The sequence below is a fragment of the Notothenia rossii genome (genome assembly GCF_949606895.1).
Source record: "Notothenia rossii genome assembly, chromosome: 10".
NCBI lineage: Eukaryota > Metazoa > Chordata > Actinopteri > Perciformes > Nototheniidae > Notothenia > Notothenia rossii.
In genome coordinates, this window is record NC_136908.1 from 35,101,971 (window position 1) to 35,122,871 (window position 20,901).

Here is a 20,901-nt window from a genome sequence, read left to right on the forward strand (position 1 = left end):
ACATATCATATCTATTATTCTGAAATGGGCTAATCTGCACAATGACTACTTTTACTGTCGCTACTTTAACTATATATTGATGATAATACTTTTCTACTTTTACTTGAGGAACATTTTGAATGCAGGACTTTTAATGTAACAGAGTATTCCTACACTCTGGTACTATTACTTTTACTCAAGTACAAGATCTGAGTACTTCTACTTTTACTCAAGTACAAGACCTGAGAACTTCTACTTTTACTCTAGTACAAGATCTGTGTGCTTCTACTTTTACTCAAGTACAAGACCTGAGTACTTCTACTTTTACTCTAGTACAAGATCTGTGTGCTTCTACTTTTACTCAAGTACAAGACCTGAGTACTTCTACTTTTACTCTAGTACAAGACCTGAGTGCTTCTACTTTTACTCAAGTACAAGACCTGAGTGCTTCTAATTTTACTCAAGTACAAGACCTGAGTACTTCTACTTTTACGAGTACAATATCTGAGTACTTCTACTTTTACTCTAGTACAAGATATGTGTGCTTCTACTTGTACTCAAGTACAATATATATATATACTTATACCACCTCTGTTTATAGCCTATGAAAAAAACTAGAAATAGAAGGCTAAAGCTAACGTTAGCAGATAGTGACAATGTATGCTAGCTAGCTAGCTCAACGATTCCTTAAATAATATTGCCACAGAAAAACTTTTCAGTTCACATCACGCTCTGCCGCTCCGACAGGGAGCTCTGCTCTGGACACCTGAACGGCCCGTTCTAACAGCTGTTCACCAGCAGTCCAGTCTGTGCCACAGTGACTCCGGACGCACAGTTAATATTAACGAACGCACCCGTAGGTAATGTAGCTGCTGAAGCTAGACCATCATCTCGGAGCAGCAGAGCCTTATTATACATACATGAGCAGAGCCGACAGGCAGGAAGACTCGAGCACACAGCTCGCACTTCATTATAATATATAAAAAAAGAACACCATGCGTGTCATGATGGCACATCACAGCTCACGGCCGCAGATTACTCCGGGTCCCAGACCCCCCACATGAATCACACAAACGACCTATTTTGGATTCAAAACTTAGAACGGGCGTGTCGCCTGGCAGGACAGGAGAGTTTGTGCACCAGTCTGCCTTGATCTATGAATTCATGTCCGTGACACTCACTGCTGCCCACAGCCGTTTTATAGAAGGAAAACCTCCTTCACTTCATGAAAGTGTTTTACACACACACACACACACACACACACACACACACACACACACACACACACACACACACACACACACACACACACACACACACACACACACACACACACACACACACACACACACACACACACACACACACACACACACACACACACACACACACACACACGAATATACTGTATTCAACTTCATTAAAACGTTATTAACGTGCCTAAACTCAGTAATTCACTAAAAATATTTATATTTTAATGGAGCCTCGTCGGCAGATCAGGATCCCAAAGCGTAGCGGAGGGATCTTGATCAGCATGGAGGGTGTTATTTTCCCCATAAGGAACAAGTCGCCGCAAATTATCCCGCTTATTACATGGCCACATTCTCAACAAAGTAACGACATGACTCCCAATATTAATTGAAATGCTTTTATGGATTTAGAAAATGTTTTTATTGATTTAAAAGATAGTTGTATGTATTGATTTAAATTGACATGCATCCGCTAAGAAAAATAGTCCGTTGTTACCGTTTTTTAAACAGCCTGAATGAAACGGCAGCTCTCAGCTGTGTATTTACACAACTAAAGGCCCAGATACACCGGCCAGTCACCTGAGAAGTCGCCGACGCCGACACCGACTGTTGCGTCGCCGGACTCTCCTGCGTATTTGCCGACTTCGCGCACTGGAACACACCACAAATCCGAGCCGAGCACGTATGAACAGCGTATGCGTGAGTGGCAATAACTCTCCTTACCAGCAGGCGGCGGTAGTGTGTATTCATAATTCAAAAGAGGCAACAACCGGAACAACCGGAAGACAGAGAAGAAGAACAGACTGTGATATAAACAAACAACAAATAGTGTTTTTCTTTCCATTTTCACTCTCGTCCATTGAAAACCTGAACGAACAGAAGCTCTATAAACCGATGAGGTGAAATAGCCGTCCGTGTGTGTTGCATCTTCCATTATAAATCATTTGTTTACCTCCCTCACTTCCGTTAACGCTTCTCATGCACTGATTCGCTAGCTGAACAGCCAATCAGTGTAATCCCTTTGTCCGACTTCAGGTGGTGTTCCCGACGCCGATTCAACATGTTGAATCTGCAAGAAAAGGCGTCAGGTCGGCAGAAAAGACCCGACATTAACTGCCGATTTCGGGACGGTGTATCTGGGCCTTAATGGCCCATCAACCACAGCTCTCTCCCCCCCTCCCCCCCTGATCGTTCTTCTCCAGCAGCTAAATTAACTGTAGGTTCCTCTGAGTGACAAGCTTACAGTTAGACACAACAATGTCATTGCAAGTTACCCTCAGTTAGTTGACTTTTATGTTCAACTGCTAAATTCGTTACTGATAAAAAAAAGGGCTTCTACTGTTCCTAATTACCTTAACACTAGAACCGCCAGAGGTTTTTGTATAGGCCTACCTAAACCCGTCAAATCCCGCTATTAGAATGCAATTTTTAACAACATAGGGTGCTACATAACACACTTTCAGGAAAAGTCACGGACTGGGAGACTTTAATATTTTATTGAAAAAAAGTTACATTGCACACACACAACACACATCACACAAATTGACCCGATTGGCGGTTCTAGTGTTAAATAAACTCACTAATTAATTAAACCAGTTCAATACGCATTATTCTTATTCTTATCATTCTTTATGAGCGCAGAAATAGTCTTAAAATCAGATCTGTTTTTTAAATGAAATCTGACGGCAGGCAGTTAGCTCTGATCATGATAAATGCGCCACACCTAATCGCTGGCCATTCAGCCACAGAGCTCCCTCTATACAAATCAAACTGTAGACGGTGTGAAAGCACCTATTGTTTTAAATAAAGGTTGGAATGTGACCTGTGAGCCTTCTGAATTACCGTGGGACAGCACATTCTAAACTAAAATGTTCAATCAATAAAGTAACACCTTATCTTATCTTAATAATATCTTCATATTAATAATAATAATAAATCATACAGTATGTGTCCGACAGGGAGCAGGAGGAAGCAAACACAAAAATATACAAAAAATATACTGCATATTAAAGCAAACGATTGTAAAGGTAAAAGTATGAGCATAACAAATAAAGAAGTGTAATGTAAACATTTACATTATTATTATGAATATTTAATATATAAAGACTATATATTATTGAATTACAAGATTAGATATACTTTAGTTGATCTAAAATATTGATGTGTTCAAATGCTCTTCAAAACACAACTGAAAGTCCATGAAACTTGTCTTTCTGTATTTGTGAATGAAGCGCCATCTCCTGGTTAAAACCTGAAATTGAAAATCTGGCAACGCCCTCTTGGAAAATAGTGGGAGGGCTTAACATTCCTCTATACTGGTCTTAGGCAGGTCGTAGGCAGGAAGCTGTAAGCTAGAGTCTGAAATTAGATGCTACATCTGTATAGTTTACGTCATCTGCATAGACATTGGTCTCGCAAAACATATATTTTGTTCTCCAGTGCCTGGGACGTTAGATTTTCATTGCCCTTTCTACACTGTAGCTGCTGTGCATATGACAATAAAGCCTTGAATCTTGAAAGGAGTTTGTCTTTCTCCGTCACTCACCCTTCTTCCTGGCTTGCTAGAGGGATCTGGGAGAGCTTGGAGAGACTCTTGGCATACTCCTCTTCTATCTTTATCCTGAGAGGGAAGTCAAGAGTTTCAGTACCACACAGCCCTTACGCAATCTGATTAATTCATGTGCCTTCCTGTGTTAGCAACACAGTGGTGTACATGAGCACAAGAAAAGGGGAACTTGTTTGTTTTTAATGACAACTGCATGGTTTTCATAGTAACCTGAGCATGACATGTGGAAGAAAAAACTGATACCTTTCTCTTATAAACTCTGCCATCTCTTTCTGGATTTGTTTCCCCTTCAGCTGTTTTTGCAGCAAAACCTCAAACCCTGTGAGGCAGCTGGTGCCCTGGGGATCCTTCCTATCAGCCTACAAGGTAAACACATCAACCAGACAAGAAACACATTAAACAGGCAACAGCAGCAAAGACAAGAACAATACACCCAGAGCCAATGAACCTAAAGAAAAAAAAGTAATGCATTGATTAAGCTTGAACACATAAGTCAAGTCTGATTCTTTCTTGCATCACAGCAGCTCCATTTGCAACATCAACAAGGACAAATAGTGGGACCCAATATCTCAGACTTTGAAGGAAGGAGGATGAAAAGGATGAAATTCAAATAGAGATGTTCATTCGGTGATCAACTGGGCAAGAGGATCGTCTACACTGGTAGAATTTCCTTTTGAAAGGATTGGTTTTCTTTCTTTGGTTGCTAGTTATTTCTAATTCACTAATGGTGTGTCATTTAAAAAATGTTTCGTCCTCTGCTTCCTTCTGTTTCTCACCAAGTTTGGTTCAAGTTTTTTCTCCAAAAAGGTGACCTTTTAAGATTAACACTCTTAGCTTAGACCACTTTGGTGTTAGGATATTGGACTTGAGTTTGCCCTTGAGAAAAACTGTAGCCATGTTGTGTTCAGGGACAGAAGACATGTATAGTCTCTTAGTGCTGACGAGAACTTACCCAGAAGAAATCACAGTAGCTCCACTCGTTTGGTTTCAGCAGCTGCTGCTCCTGCATGCATGCAAGAGACGGGAACGTCACACAGTTAACCTGAGAGAGAGAGAGGGCGAGAGACAGAGAGAGAGAGAGAGAGAGAGAGAGAGAGAGAGAGAGAGAGAGAAAGAGACAGATAAGGAAGATAGAGAGAGAGAGAGAGGGAGAGAGAGAGGGAGGGAGGGAGGGAGGGAGAGAGAGGGGGAGGGAGAGAGAGAGAGAGAGGGAGGGAAGGAGGGAGAGAGAGGGAGGGAGAGAGAGAGAGGGAGGGGTCAGTCAGCTATCAGAGCTGGACGGTCGGGGAACATCAACAGAATCTTATTCAGAATTCTTCAGGTTTATATTTACCAGTAAACAGAAAACACAAAAAAATACATGTAAAGCAGAATCAAGCAGATGCCCACTGATAATTACCATTCCGTTTTAGCGTTTTTTAACCACCTTAACCATGCAGAAGCATTGTTAACTAGAAAATTCCGATGCTAACATTAACCCCGCTGAGTAATTATTAATAGCAGTAGTTGTATTGTTAAGGTACAACAAAGAATATCCATTAATTTTAGCTCACTTTTAGCTGACTATTTTAACTGTTTATCTATTAAATCTTTGGATTCTTGTACCACATTCCTGCATCGTTTCTGAACATCTTTACCACTGGATTTAGTTAACGACCGACAGGTGTTTTCAAAGATCAAAGCTTCTCTCCCCTCTAGCGGTGACGTCACCCAATCTAATGTCATGATTTTAGTTTTGTGTCTTTAGTCATGGTTTTATTTTTGAAATTCTGTTCTCCCTTTGTCTGGTCTTCCTTCCTGTGTTTACCATCCTGGGTCTGATTGTGCCTCATTGTCTTCACCTGTTGCTCTTGTGTTTCTGCCTCCCCTCCCCAGCTGTGTCTTGTCCTTTGATTACCGTTCTGGGTATTTAGTCTCGTCTTCCCCTGTGCTCCATGTCTGATCGTCGTCGCTTCTTGTCCATGATACCTGTCAGTTTTTCTAGCCCACGTTGCCTGTTCGTCTCTTCTTGCCTATGTTACCTGCTCGTCTTCCTTGTCCGTGTTACCTGCCTGTTCCCTTCTGTAAGTTTGTCCTGTTTCATGTACTCCCCAGTTTGTTAGTGTTTAGTTGTTTCTTGTTTTTCATCAGCTTTTTTAATAAAGCTTGCCTTTTGTTACTTGACCTTTTTGTTTTTTTTAACTGAACTTGGGTCCTATTTTCCCCAAACCTGACAGTACGATCAGATCCGTATGGACCCAGCAGTAAAGTTGCCCCAGCAACCATGGTTCCATCCCAAGTCCTGGCCCCAGCAGCCATGGTTCCAGCCCAAGTCCTGGCCCCAGGAGCCATGGCTCCAGTTCCGGCTCTAGTTCCGGTTCCAGTTTTGGCTCCAGTTCCAGCTCCTCGGCCCACTCCAGCCCCCGTGTCCTGTCGGCGTTCCGGCCGATGCCAGCCCCCAGTGTCCTGTTGGCGTTCTGGCCGACGCCAGCTCCCCGTGTCCCGTTGTCAGTCCGGCCGACTCAAGTCCCTTCACCATCGGGGGGTCCCGCCGACTCATGTGTCCCTTCTTCATCGGGGGTCCCGCCGACTCAAGTCCCTTCACCGTCAGGGGTCCCGCCGACTCAAGTCCTGACTCATGTCCCTTATCCATTGGGGGTCCAGCCTACACCTGTTCCATCGGGGGTCCTGCCAACTTCATGTCCTGTTTTGTTGGGGGTTCTGCTGCGGGTCCTGCCAACTCCAACACCTGTTTCGTTGAGGGCCCTGCCAACTCCATGTCCTGTTCTGTTGAGGGTCCAGTTAACACCTGTTTAGTCGGGGGTCCTGCCGACTCCATGTCCTATTTCGTTGGGGGTTCCGCTGGGGGTCCTGCCAACTCTGTGTCCAGTCCTGTTGGAGGTCCAGTCGACACCTGTTCCGCCGAGGTTCCTGCCAACACCATGTCCTGTCCTGTTCGGGGTCCCGCCGACACCTGTTCCGCCGAGGGTCCCGCCAACACCAGCCCTTGTTTTGTCGGGAAAACCTGTCCTGGGAACACCTGTCCCAGCAACACCGTTGACTATCCCGCTGAAACCTGTCCCGTCGACACCAGCCCTTGCTGTCCGGCCAACCCCGGGTCCTGCCTTTCCTCCGGGGCTGTCCCGCCTCCGTCCTGCCCATCCTCGGGAGCTGTCCCGTAGCCGCCTTCTTGCCCGTCCTTGTGCCTGGCCCCCTGAGTTCCCCAGCCGCGGCCTTTGCCCTTGTCTCCGTCCCCCTGAGTTTTCCCCTCCGCGGCCTTCACCCTCGAATACACACTAATGTTAAACTCTGAAGAAGGCTTCTTTACCAAGCTCCAAACTAAGTTAAATATCTCAAAAAGTGTACAAAATATCGAAAATGAATACAAGTTTAATAACTGAATGTCTTGTGACCGTTTTAAAGTTGGAATGAAGTCTGTGGCTGAAAGTATGTGGAAGGAGTAGCATTTGGCGCACGGTGTAGCTAAAAGAGGATTTGAAGGATCCTCCCATTGAGTTACATGTTAAAAAAAGAGTTTAAAAAGCTGAATATTTTGAAAAGTATAACGTCAATAAAGTTGAAGGTTTCCCATCATGTGCTGAAAAAGCTGAATATTTTTGATATTTGAGCAGAGCAGTTACCGGAAGCCAGTGAAGGGAGCGGAGGAGCGGCGTGGTGTGGGAGAATTTAGGAAGGTTGAAGACCAGACGAGCCGCTGCATTCTGGATGAGCTGCAGAGTTCGGATGGCACATGCAGGTAGACCAGCCAGGAGGGAGTTGCAGTAGTCTAGGCGTGAGATGACGAAAGCCTGGACCAGAACCTGCGTTGCTTTCTGGGTCAGCTGGGGAAGTATTCTCCTGATGTTGTAAAGAGTGTATCTGCAGCAGCGGGTTGTAGCAGCTATATTTGCAGTGAAGGACAGTTTGTTATCTAGGGTCACACCTAGATTCCTTGCAGTCTGAGTCGGGGAAATAATAGAGGTGCCGATGTTGATTGTTAGGTCAAGAGTGGGAGAATCTTTTCCCGGAAGGAAAAGCAGTTCAGTCTTGTCAAGGTTGAGCTTGAGGTGGTGAGCAGACATCCACTGAGAGATGTCAGCTAGACAAGCAGAGATGCGTGCGACGGCCTGGGTCTCTGAGCGGGGAAAGGACAGAATTAATTGGGTGTTGTCAGCGTAGCAGTGGTATGAAAAACCATGCGGGCTAATGACTAATCCGAGCGAGTTTGTGTACAAGGACAAGAGGAGGGGACCAAGAACAGAGCCCTGAGGGACCCCTGTAGTTAATTGACAAGGGTCGGACTCCGACCCTCTCCAAGTAACCCTGTAGGTACGGTCTTTGAGGTATGAGGTGAGGAGGGAAAGTGCAGAGCCTGAAACTCCAAGTTCTTGGAGAGTGCGAAGGAGGATCTGATGATTCACCGTGTCGAATGCAGCAGACAGGCACAAAAGGATGATGACAGAGGAGAGGGAGGCTGCTTTAGCCGTGTGTAGTTCCTCAGTGACAGCAAGGAGGGCCGTTTCTGTTGAGTGACCTGCCTTGAAACCAGACTGGTGCGGATCAGGAAGGTTGTTCTGATGGAGATAACAGGAAAGTTGTTAAAAGACAGCGCGTTCAAGTGTTTTAGACAGGAACGGGAGGAGAGAGACAGGCCTGTAGTTTATAACATCAGATGGGTTGAGAGTGGGTTTCTTTAGGAGAGGGTTTACTCTTGCCTCCTTGAGACTGTTTGGAAAGTGACCAGAAGTTAGAGAAGTGTTGATGAAATGGGTGAGAAACGGTAGAATATCAGGAGCGATAGTTTGAAGGAGGTTTGAAGGGATAGGGTCCAGAGGACAGGTGGTAGGACGGGCAGAGGTAATGAGGGTAAGAATAGAGTTTAAAAGGGGAGTGATTTGTAAAATATCCAAAAATAAAAATCTGCTTACAGTTCTGTTTCATGTGGGTGTTGAAAGATGTATCCATAGATCTCCTCATTTTACTCTCTAAGTGCACCAGATTGATGCTTTTAACTTCAATATTAAAAAAAAAAAATCTTCCCTGGGGAGCATGCCCCCAGACCAGTGGCGGACGGCCCATAGGGGCGCTAGGGGCGCCGCCCCACCTCTTCCCACATACAAAAAAAAATATTAAAAAAAATATTAAATTAAAAAAAAATATTTAAAAAAATACATATTTAAAAAATATATATATTTTATATTTTTTATTTTTAATGAACAAGGTAAATATCATACAATTTGTATCAGTAAAATGTATAATCTACAATAAAATCTTGTTTAAAATTGTGTTACGATGTCTAAAGTTACTGATAAGTCACATGTTTCCTGACTGGCCTTGCCCTTGGCATTAGTTTATCATTACGGGGCGCTGCCCCCGAGCCAAACAGCAGCAACCAGTACGTTGCAAAAGTCTCAATAGTAAACTGTGCCGCCGAAACATAATTTCAGCCAATCAGTGCCGTCAAATATTTTGGTCACGAGAGCGCTCACGTTGGCGCCCACGTTACTTACGTGCGTTGACGTGAGTTGTTTTTTATACTCGTGAGGAACTGGGGTAGTATCTATAGTAACGCAGTGTAGGCGGAGCCGTGACGTCATCTTCAATGAGCTCCCCAGAAAAACAACATAGCCGTTAGCTCTTAGCACTCAGAGCTCACAGCTCTTCATATCTGTTCAGAAACTAGACAAAAGTTAAACAAGTACAAACCACATACTGTCTGTGTCATGGCGAATACAGTCGCTGGTTTATTTATGTCTGTATAGGCCGTTGTTGTGAGTGTGGACGGTCGGAGCATTTACAACGTTAGCTTAGCCAAATCTCCATTAGAAAACACGCATTTTAAAATATAATATATATATATTTATAATATAAAATAAAAGACCTTTGGGGACAGGGATGATAGCTCATATATGAGACTTCAAAGGTCTTTTATTTTGAAACTGTACATCAGAATGTCCTGATTTTTTCTGAGTGACGACATGGGGTGTCCTGCTATCACCCTGGAGTGAGATGGATCTATGATACTGGACAATTTTTGTTTTATTCTCATCTAAAAACAGGGATGATAGCTCATACAAGAGAGATTTCAAAGGTCTTTTATTTTGAAACTCTACATCAGAATGTCCTGATTTTTTCTGAGTGACCAGATGGGATGTCCTGCTATCACCCTGAAGTGAAATGAGTCTTTGATACTGGACAGTTTTTGTTTTATTCTCATTTAAACACAGAGGGATGATTTTTTTTTTACTACCGTAATGCATAGGATATTCGCGCACCGCAATATCACGTGAGGGCTGGCTTGACTAGGTTCTCCGAGTGGAGGCTGGCTTGACCGCAGTTAGTTTAGCACACTCAGCCCGACTCAGCCTGGTTGTTCCTGGCCCTAGAACCACGATTGTATGGGGCCATTACATCACCAGAAGTCCCAATTTAAGGGGTCATTTCTCCCAAATACTCACTATATCAACAGCCCCACCAAAAATATTTTCCACCAGCCGCCGCTGGTCAGATGGCTTCGAATAGTTCTCTCTTTTTTCACCATACCTGTGTTTGCATCACTGTAACCAATGAGCACCTGCATGTGTATGAGAATGGCCCTGACACCATTTCAGCCCATAACTCCTGGCAGGAAAAGCTCAAGCTCACTTCTCGCACTGAATTTAAAAAAAGCAAGTGAGGGACTGCAATATAAGAGGGAAAGAAAGAGAAACTTTAAAACTGTTCAATTGTTATTATGTGTAAAGGCTGATATTGTTCTATAATCGTCTGAAACAGTTAAGTCATGATGTGAAACAGTAAACAAAGAAAAAGGGAAACTCAAGCTGCTGCTACACTTTATTTTATTTATCTAAAATGAAGCACTTTTAAGATGCACATATTTTCAAAAGCTATTTTATTTATTTTCTCCATTTTATTTTTTTTAATGCAGCCCGAGAGGGACATTACACATATCCACAGTATTTACTGTATATCTGTATAGTTCGATGTTAATTGACAATAAATATAGTTTTTTATGAATTGTACTTTCTTTATTTGATTGGCAGTCAGTTGTTGATTAAATGCAGACGTTGATAAAGCAACAGGCTACTTCAATATATATCACACTAATTCATAAAGCAACTTAGACATTTTGATGTTCCGGACCTTTGCATGGGGAGATTTTCTCTAACTGGACCTTGTTGAATTTTAGTTGAATACCCCTGCTGTAGAAGGACACTGCATGCCTCCTCATCTCAGCAGGTTCAGAAGTTACCTGTCCATCTGGGAGACGCAGACATACCATCTGCTTCCTTTGGCCCACAGACCTCTCCAGGTTGAAGAAAAAGGTGGTTGGTGCATCAATGTCTCTCATGGAAGTAAAACGGGCTCTGATCAGAGCTCCCTTGGCTTTCTCCTGAAGAAAACAGTTAAGCTGTTGTTGTTTTAGGAGGGACTGTTCTATATTTCGAGCAGACACACTCTCTAACTCTCTGATCTCCCTCTCTAACTGCTCTATACTGTAGCTCTCCTAATGTTTGCAGTGGAGTAGGCTGTATACTGTTGGAAGAACTAGACCCTCCAGAAAAACGCGATCCTACGATCGCAGAATTTACCGCATAATCAGCAAAATGGCGCAGATTTTTAAAAGGCCGCATATTTATCAAAAGGCTGCATAATCCCCGCATTTTTCCACACAAAGTTGAGAAAAAAAAAAGTTAACTCGTATTGACGTGAAGTAGTGATGATGATGACGTGACGTCATCAGCTCGCGCATCACAGAAGGTAAACAACACCGTAGAGTGAACGTGTGGAACTCACACGAGAGAGAAAACACCAAGATGAAAACATCAGATCCATCTCATTTACCAACAAACATTTCTGCTAAAGACCGGGCAAAGCAGTACCCCGATGTCTTTCACAAAAGTGGGGGGAAACTATTCTGCACCCCGTGCAACTGTGTGTTGGAGCATAAGTCTTAGAGAAAATCGACGGTGACGACGCACTTTGATTCATTCAAATATTCAAAAATGCTTTCTTCTGCTGCGGACAAGAAAGCCAAACAACTCACGTTCACCGAGGCATCAACCTCCAAAACCCTTTCGAGGGCTACAAGAAACGAAGTGAGTAGCCTACAAGATTGAAGCTGGTCAGATAACGAACAAGTAAATGAAAACAGAATGAGGCGGAGAAGTTTAAAATAGCCCAATTGCTTTTACATATATAATAATAATATTATAATAACAATAATAACAATATTTTCAAAAATATCTATTCTTTTTCGCAACTTTCCGCATATTTTGCAACTTCCCGCAATTTCACCGCATAAAATCACATAAAAACCCTGCATGTTTAATCGCATAATCAAGGATTTTAGCCCGCATAATCAAGGATTTTTGCCCGCGTTTTTCTGGAGGGTCTACAGAACACTCTAATATGAGCCTTCCCTACCTCCCACCATTGACAAAGGGAGTGAAAAGACTCTTTCTTTGATTTCCAGTTGATCCAGAACTATTTTAAATTCTCACAGAAAATCAAATCTTGTAAAACTTTAACATTAAACTGCCAGAACGATCTAGGTTTCTCTGTGTTGGATAAAACCAAATCTAAAGAAACTAGCTGATGTTCAGACAGTTCACTGCACGAGTAAAAAAAGAAGCAGACATGTACAATCTGTCTAGCCTGAGTGCACTGACGCCCCCATCTAGCATTCTCATCCAGGTGTATTGTTTAACAGAGGGATGCTTCATCCTCCACACATCCATTAAGTCAGCCTCTCTTATCACCTGTGACAGTAAAAGGGACCACTGAGGATGAGGCTCCCGTCCTATTCTGTCTAAAGTGAGTCCAAACGTTCCAGTCCACCCTGTTAGAAATTCAAATCATTGTTTAATGACGTAATTTAGTTTAAACATATAGTAAGCTTAAAACTGTTTTATTCTGAAAACACTTCCGGTTAGCATTGGCTTGTGGCTAACGTTGTTGCTAAAGTTTATTTTGAAAAGCTTTACTGGAAGAAGTCTCCGGATATCAACAGTGGTGTCATTTCCGGTCTTACGTTAACATCGATCACAACCGTTAAAATGCATTAAATAAAAAGTCATGAAAGAGTCTATGAGTAGAAAAGGCGTGTCCTCTGTTTTATGCGATATCGGACACAGAAGACAGAGGACGTCACCGGCCGCCATTGAAGAGGAGGAGTCACAAATAAGATATATAGATAGGTGACGGAGCTTTGTTCGCTCGCTTCCGACCGGAACCCTGACGGGGTGCCAAAACGACACACCCACGTCGCAATGAAAGCCCGGGCAATGTCTGCGGCTGATGTTGACACGAGAGGAACCGCCTCCGGCCAACGGGTCGTCCTGTCCACCATGGTGAGGAGCGACTGGGCTGTGAGCGGGCGAGGAAACGCCGCAGCAGCCTCCACCTTCGCCGGCAGGGGTGCTGCACCGCTTTTGGTGATGCGGTGTCCGAGGAAGTCAATATCAAACACCCCGAACTGGCACTTTGCAGGATTGATTATCAACTCGTGTTGGCTGAGCCTCGTGAAAAGGGCTCGGAGGTGTGACAGGTGCTCTTCCACTGAAGCGCTGGCGACGAGTATATCGTCCAGGTAGACGAACACGAACGGCAGATCCCTTAGCACCGAATCCATCAGGCACTGTAACGTTTGGGCGGCGTTCTTGAGCCCAAAAGGCATCAGCAGGAACTCGAAAGTCCAAACGGCGTTATCACTGCTGTCTTAGGGATGTACAAGGGAAGCATGGGCACCTGGTGGTAACCACGCACCAGGTCCACTTTCGAAAACACCGACGTACCGGCCAGATGTGCCGAAAAGTCTTGAATGTGCGGCACCGGGTAGCGGTCAGGTGTCGTGGCGTCGTTGAGGGGGCGGTAATCCCCACACTGGCGCCAACCACCGTTCGGCTTGGGAACGATGTGTAGAGGAGAAGCCCAAGGACTGTCAGAACGGTACCCAGGCGATACCCAGGCGTTCCATGGTTGAAAACTCCGCCCTTGCTACTGCAAGCTTAGAAGGGTTCAACCGCCGGGCCCTGGCGTAGACTGGGGGACCCTCTGTGGTGACGTGGTGCTCCACCCCATGCTTGGTGGTGAGCGTGGAGAAAGTGGGCAGCGTCAGGTCTGGAAATTCAGCCAACGGCCTGAGAAAAATGTCCGCCCCTGATAGCGAGCCCGACAGCCTCGTGAAGCTTCCCGAGACTCTGTCTCTGACGAAGAGAAGCCTGCTCGTGCCGCCAACGCTCAGGGCCACTACCGAGCGCTGGCTCCTCCGTTTCCCGGAGGCTTGTAGCTGCAGGGAGCGACACACTTCTTCGCGCTGGCCCCGAAACGTGCGTGGTAAAAACTCTCCTGTGTCTCCACTCCGGCTTGTTACTGTCACGTACAGCCTCCCCCAAGCCTTCTTAACTGTTGAGGGGGCGCTGAGTGTCACAGCTAGCACCTCTGCGCCGGGCTGCTGGGTAGCCAAGAAAAAAAGGTCGGCCTCTTCCGCCAATGCACGGGGCTCTGTAGTGTTGGCTAGCGCCGTCTGGACCCGGGAAGGCAAGTGGCGTAGGAATGTCTCCATGAACAAAATCCGGGGATCTTCCCCCCCTAGCAGATTTAGCATTTTCTCCAAGAGCTGAGATGGCTTGCTATCCCCTAGGCATTGAATGTCAAGAATCTGGCGTGCCATCTCCTTAGCAGATAAGCTAAATGTCTTAAGGAGAAGGGCTTTAATCGCCTCATATTTGCCATCGATAAATCCCACCAACCTGGATGAAGTGGAGCTTCCCAGCGCTGCTACTACTTGGTAGTATTTCAAATCCCCGTCACTGACTTGTTGGCAGGCAAAGTGTGCCTCCACGTGTGTAAACCACGCCGCAGCGGCATGCTCCCAAAACTCTGTCAGCTTTACGAAAACATCACGATCAGCCATGTTCAATAAGTCTTCGGAATCTATCACGAAAACGTCAGGGTCACCAGTGTAGAGCCGATAAAAGGTAAGAGGCGGTGTGTTCAGTATAGAATTCCATACTTTACTTTCCATTTAGTAAAACATGCTTGCTGCTGTTCTCAAGCTAGCATAACCACCACACAGTGCTCCCATTAACTCGTCCGTGGTGCAACACACACTATAACACACAGTGAATTATGTCCCGTAACTGTCACCACACTAGCTTGTCTTTTAATAACTGAAAAACAGATACACATGCAGGGCCCTGATTGGGTGCATAAACATTAATAAAAGTGAAAAATAACTAACAGTTCCACTTTCACCATCAAGGCTCTACCTGCAACTATCTCTGTGCTGGATAGAATCTTAACATTTAGAGAGGGGGAGAAAAAAACAGCTACTCCAGCACTAAGGTTTGAGCCATGACTGAGTACATACTGACCCCCCCACCACATTCCCCAGCCCGTCTCATTCAGGCTATCACTGTGCGTTTCCTGCAGAAATATCACATCTCATTTTTCCTGATTAAAGACCTCTAACACTAAAGCTCTTTTATGTGCACTTCTACCCCCGTTAATGTTTAAGAAGCAACCCTTAAAGCCTGCATTAGAGGAAGGAGACAGAGAGAAAGAACAGACAGGTACACACAGCAGAGAGGAGACACCCAGTGCTGCATGATCATGTTGAAATTATTTAGACCTTTTCAGTTTCCTCCCCCTTTTGCTTCCTTTCGTACCTTTTTTCATAGTAGTTACATGCTTCCTGAGACAAAAGCGTTTATTTTCATCCGGCAGGTCTAACCCTAAAACTTTCTGAAGAGTGCTCACTGTATGAAGAAACTTGTTAGTGTCAGGGAAAAAGTCTCTCACTTCCACTGCCTTGCTAAAAGACTCTTCCAAAGAATATATCTGTGTTCTGAGAGACTATCTGCAACTGAAACACAGTCAGAATCCCCCTCACCGTCTGTGTCCATCTCTGTCACCTCATTACTGTCTGCAGCCTGTTGAAGCTCTTTTTGCCACCCAGAGCCAGACGGCAGCTCCTGCTGTGTGCTAACAGCCTCCACCTGTCCCACAGCCCCGGTCCTCACCTGTCCTGCTATATCATCTCCCACCCGTTTACCCGTTTCCACATGTTTTCCTCTCACACTCACCACACTCTCTGTTTCATCTCTCACGATATTCATCCCTACTTCATCCGCAGCCCCCGGGGCCCCGGCGGGTGCAGCGACAGCCCCCGCGACACCGGGTTCCGCGGCCGCGGACCCAGCTTCTGCCCCTGGCTCGGCTGCCCCGGGCTCAGCCGCACCCGGCGGAGCGGCGTGCCGTCTCTCTGGACATGCAACACGTTTGTGACCCGACTCCCCGCACTCAAAACACTTTGCGTTCCCTGAGCTCGCATAAACCTTATAAAAACCCTCTTCGTGCCTCACCCGGAAGGACACTTCTAGTGTCTGAGTGGGACAATTCAGAAACATGAAAACCTGTCTCCGCAGAGATTGGAGTTCGTCTGACGTACTTGCAAAGAGTACAAATATACCAACGAAAGATCATACAGTTAAATAAACGATTGAAACAAAAACAAACGAAATAAAAGTGAAAATCTCTCTTCCCTCTTCAAACATACCTCCTCCACCACCGAAGAAGAAGAAGAAGGCTGTTGCACAGCGTTCGCACCAAAGAAGAAGATTAACTTATTAGTTACAGCATTCACACTAATAAGCATGTTGAATACTACTGAAAACATTGTCATCAGTTTGACAGTGAAGGACTATTTCTTAGATGATAGGCAGCAGGCTCCCTGCTGTGAGCTGTCTGGGGTTAAAAGAACAGTACACTGATCCTATAATGCTGAGAGCTTGATTATTTTTCCTTTCTTGTGAAATTCCAGGGTCGTAGAGAAAGAAGAAGATAATCACTGCTTTTTGAAAATCATTCATACAGAATACAAAATACAATTCTCTAAAACCAGTGGCTTAAGGTTAGGATTCGACAAGTCATCATTTCAAAGTTTAGCAAAAGAAAATGATAATGTTTTTTTAAAAAAAGCAAATGCATCTTCTTCAGCTGCCAATTCAGTTATGCATTACCATTGAAATGGAAAGGGAAAGAAACCACACATCTCAAAAGGAAAATAAATGAAAATCTTTTAATGACAATTAAGATACAAATAGACCCAAGTTTAACAAAGAATGGGGCTAACTTTTTTAATTTCTTCCAGCTCACCTCAGAAGGCAAACACCCTGCAGCAAGGATGCAATTCTTCTTCTTCAGTGGCACCACAAACAGCTGATGACTTCTTCAGAGCCAGTATTCGGATTGGAAACAATAACTGGAGTTCAAACTTACCATGGTTTATACAGATTATTATGTGTCACTGCTGAGGTCCAGACATTGACAGCTGGAGTGGTTTCAACTGCGCGCCCCCCCCCCTCCTCTGGTGGAGACCAGGGCAAGGCTACCCCCAACATTCTCAAGTGAGGTCTTTGGATTGTTTGCAAGTCTGCTACTGACAGAGCTTTTTCTACTTCAATCTGAAAAACAAATAAATCTGACACCGAAATCCATATAAACTGCATGCTTGATACAACACAAATGTAAGGATCCTCAACAATGTGTAATACATGTTCACTTTATTATGGAAATCACCCTGTTCAATCTTCTTGTTTTTTTAGACACAAAATGTTATTTAAAGAAATACTGAATCCATTAATTATAAAATAATGACCTGTACTGCCCCCTTAGTGTCAAAGAGCCTCCGATCTTGGACTAAATAGCTAAATATATGCGGGAAAAATATCTGCTCTTAATCATCATGCTAATCTCAAGGAATTCCATGCTAGTCAACCTAGAAAATGTCTCCAGCTTGTGGTTTTAAACTAAGACCGAAGAAATACTGAAGCCTTTCTCTGATGGGATCAAATGTGTTCCTTTAGGGCTACTGTAGAGAGGCAGGGAGGGTTCAGGGGGGGTTCAGAGATCAGAGTTCCTGTTATCCTCCACACTCACTGTGACTGTAGTTTCCTTGTTCTGTTTCCTGGTAGCTGACGTTGATCCTGGGCTCTGCAGAGAGAACACACCTCTGTCAGACATGACCGCCACACACACACACACACACACACACACACACACACACACACACACACACACACACACACACACACACACACACACACACACACACACACACACACACACACACACACACACACACACACACACACACACACACACACACACACACACACACACACACACACACACACACACACACACACACACACACACACACACACACACACACACACACACACACCCCTAACAAATTAGTAGTAATTTACTGTGTTCTGAGTAAACTTTTTCTCCACCAAGACACGGCGAGGGCTTGGGATGGAGACTAAAGCTTTAAAACACTTTATATCATCAAGGTGTTATGATAGTACCGACAAAATTGGAAGTTGGTTGGATGAAATCCGTAGGAGGAGCTTGTTTAAATGCGGCATGTGAAAAGTAAAAAATGGACTGCACATAAAATAGAAAATGACTTATGTGATGAGATTCTTGGAGCAAAGAACTGGAACACAAGGAGCACACAGGAGAGCTGGAACTGAGGTCAGACTGATGATTTATTAGAGCCCCTGCCCAAGCAACTCTAAGTTCTCAACAAAAAAAAAACCTCTAACTTCTCAAAAGCTCAGAAGATGACTAACTTCCTGTTGGATTTACAATACTGCTGAGAGGCTGCCTGTTAGCAACTTTGTAGGGGGCGCTATAGAGCTATTTGCCCACACCCCAAGAAAGAGACCTTTGAAATATCCCATTCTTGAAATAGGCAGCAGAAGAAAAGCTGGTCAACCCCCTGAGAATGATGCCAAGGTAAATGTCTGTCCCTGAGCCCTAAGCTTTCTGAAAGGCGACGCTTAAACAGTGTATTTTAATAGTCTAAGATAAATCTTATTAATCAGCCAAATATTTCATCAAGCTCCAGAGCGTCTGTATGTCGTCTGGCAACATGCTTGCTATTTTCCTGAAGAACTGCATTGATTGGCAAAAACTGATTCGTTTTCAACTAATTATTGATTTTTTCACTTTTATGTGTGTTTATATTAGCAAACCTTACAGATCTGCGTAGTAACTGTTTAGTAAAGGCAATTAGCTTATCTGTCTAACACAAAGTAACGTATGAACTCCTGAGGCCAAATCGGGTAATTCAAGCAATTGTGGCAACTGTGCCTGTGAGGCAGTGCAGGTCGTCCTTCCATTGGAAGGTTGTGGGTTTGATCCCAGCCCCTGCAGTTGATGCTCCCTGTATAAAGCGCTACATATATGCAGTCTATTTACCATGTGTGTCAGCCCCATAAAGCTCATTGGGTGAGGTTTGACCAGTGGTAGAGGAAAAGGATTTGTTTGAATAGTTTAACGGCTTTACCTGTGGCTCTGAACTGCTTTTCCTAACCACACTGTTGTGTGAATGTTCCACATGATGCAACGGACTACCACTTGAGTGAAATCCATTTACTGGAGAGAAATGAGAGAAAGAGGGTGAGAGGGAAAGAGAAAGTCCTTAGTTATTTGGTGCTGATTGGCTGTAACCTTTGCTGATCCAGGATGAACGTTTCCTTCTCGTTGTGTGTATATTATGTCTTATATGAGGCAAGCAAAGATAAATAATAGAGATCTTGATTGGGTTCCACTAACTATTCATAAATTCACCAATAAGTTTGGTGCAAATTCCTTCCTAAATATTTAGCAACTGATGAAAATGTAATCAACAGAAATGGAGGAGGCCTCCCAGCAGGGCAGAGATGAGTCACAGGAAGTGTTTTTGCTGAACAGGGTGCTGACACACTGCAGACCCTACCTATTGGCAGGGGGGGTCTGTGGCAGAGGCAGGTGTTTGGGGTCCCAGGGGCACTGGACGGTCTCTCCCATGTCGTCTCTGATGGAGTGTTAAGGAGAAGGGGGGGGCATTAGGAAACCGGAATGCCTACCAGCTGTCATACTCTTGTCACAGTGTTCACATTGAAAGTGAATGGTTGCATACTTGGCACTTCAGTCAGTAGTTAAACAGATCTTACAGTGTTCCACATTTATTTCACTTTGGAGTGGGATCTGTTATGTTTTATAGCCTAACCCAGCGTTTCTCAAAGTGTGGGGCGCAGAGATGTCAAAGGTGGGTCGCGAATGGATGCGATGAACGGGAGTTTATTATTTTTTTAATACATTTTTTGGACCTCAAGCCGTTATCGAACCCGGTTCCTCGTGGGCAGTAGTGGACTGTTACAGCCGGAGACTCGCAACGGCGGTTGACTTTCACAGCGCCGCTGTGTGTTTGCGTCGGTGGATGCGGTACCTGCGCAGCGGCACTGTGAAAGTCCACGGCCTACCTATGCCAGAGCCAGCGGCCCACCGAAGGCAGCGGCCCACCGAAGGCAGCAGCCCACCAACGGCAGCGGCCCACCGGGAAAAGTCCTGATACTACCGATGGCCAATCCGAGCCTGCTCACACACACACACAACTGAAACCAAAATCATTTACAGACTTATTTGACAATGCACAGTTTTACCCACTGCTGTCACCCATGGCCAAAGCATATCTCTCTGTCCCAGCAACATCAGTACCAAGCAAGAGAGTTTTTTCCACAGCAGGGGATATTGTAAACGCCCAAACATCCCAGCTTCTACCTGAAAATGTGGACATGCTCATATTCCTAAAAGATAACCTTGATGATGCTGAGTGAGTGAGTTAGAGAGTGAGTTGAGTTACTTGAAAAACGAAAGTGAAACTTGATTTATTCTATTGCAGGGTCTGATTATTATATTGTTGACACTTTAAATACTACTATCTGACTAAAATGCTGTACAAATCAGATTTATTATTTAATAAAGAATTATAATTTTTTTAAATCACATTTTTTTTCTATATTTTTCAATATCGCGATAAATATCGTACCGTGGACTTTTTATCGCGATATTATCGTACCTTGAGTTTTTGGTATCGTTACATCCCTGAAAACGGGTCCCACAGACCCAAACAGCACACAAAGGTTAAAGGTAAGCATATAATAATGTTAAAATGTGCTAAATATATACACTGCAAAAAAACTAAAAAGAGGAGTAAAAGTAGCTCACGACTTGTTCTATTTTTTCTTAAAGTAGCTCTCATGCTAAAAAAGGTTGGAGACCCCTGTT

General features: G+C 44.3%; 1 protein-coding gene across 7 annotated transcripts in view; it reads right to left on the bottom strand.

The window, feature by feature from the left end:
* The window catches only part of LOC307021324 (growth arrest-specific protein 7-like), a 56,923-nt gene that overhangs the window by 18,381 nt on the left and 17,641 nt on the right, over positions 1-20,901 (bottom strand). For 2 of the 7 annotated variants that reach the window (XM_079653336.1, XM_079653337.1), the window contains 4 exons: positions 17,719-17,772; positions 4,748-4,837; positions 4,039-4,154; positions 3,775-3,849 (listed from right to left, as the gene is read on the bottom strand). In XM_079653336.1, coding sequence (XP_079509462.1) covers positions 3,775-3,849; positions 4,039-4,154; positions 4,748-4,837; positions 17,719-17,772 — 335 coding nt within the window. Of the gene's footprint in view, positions 1-3,774; positions 3,850-4,038; positions 4,155-4,747; positions 4,838-15,863; positions 16,313-16,336; positions 16,367-16,935; positions 17,009-17,718; positions 17,773-19,138; positions 19,228-19,570; positions 19,649-20,901 lie in introns of those variants that run through there. The other 5 variants (XM_079653335.1, XM_079653332.1, XM_079653333.1 and 2 more) reach the window with 5 other exon arrangements.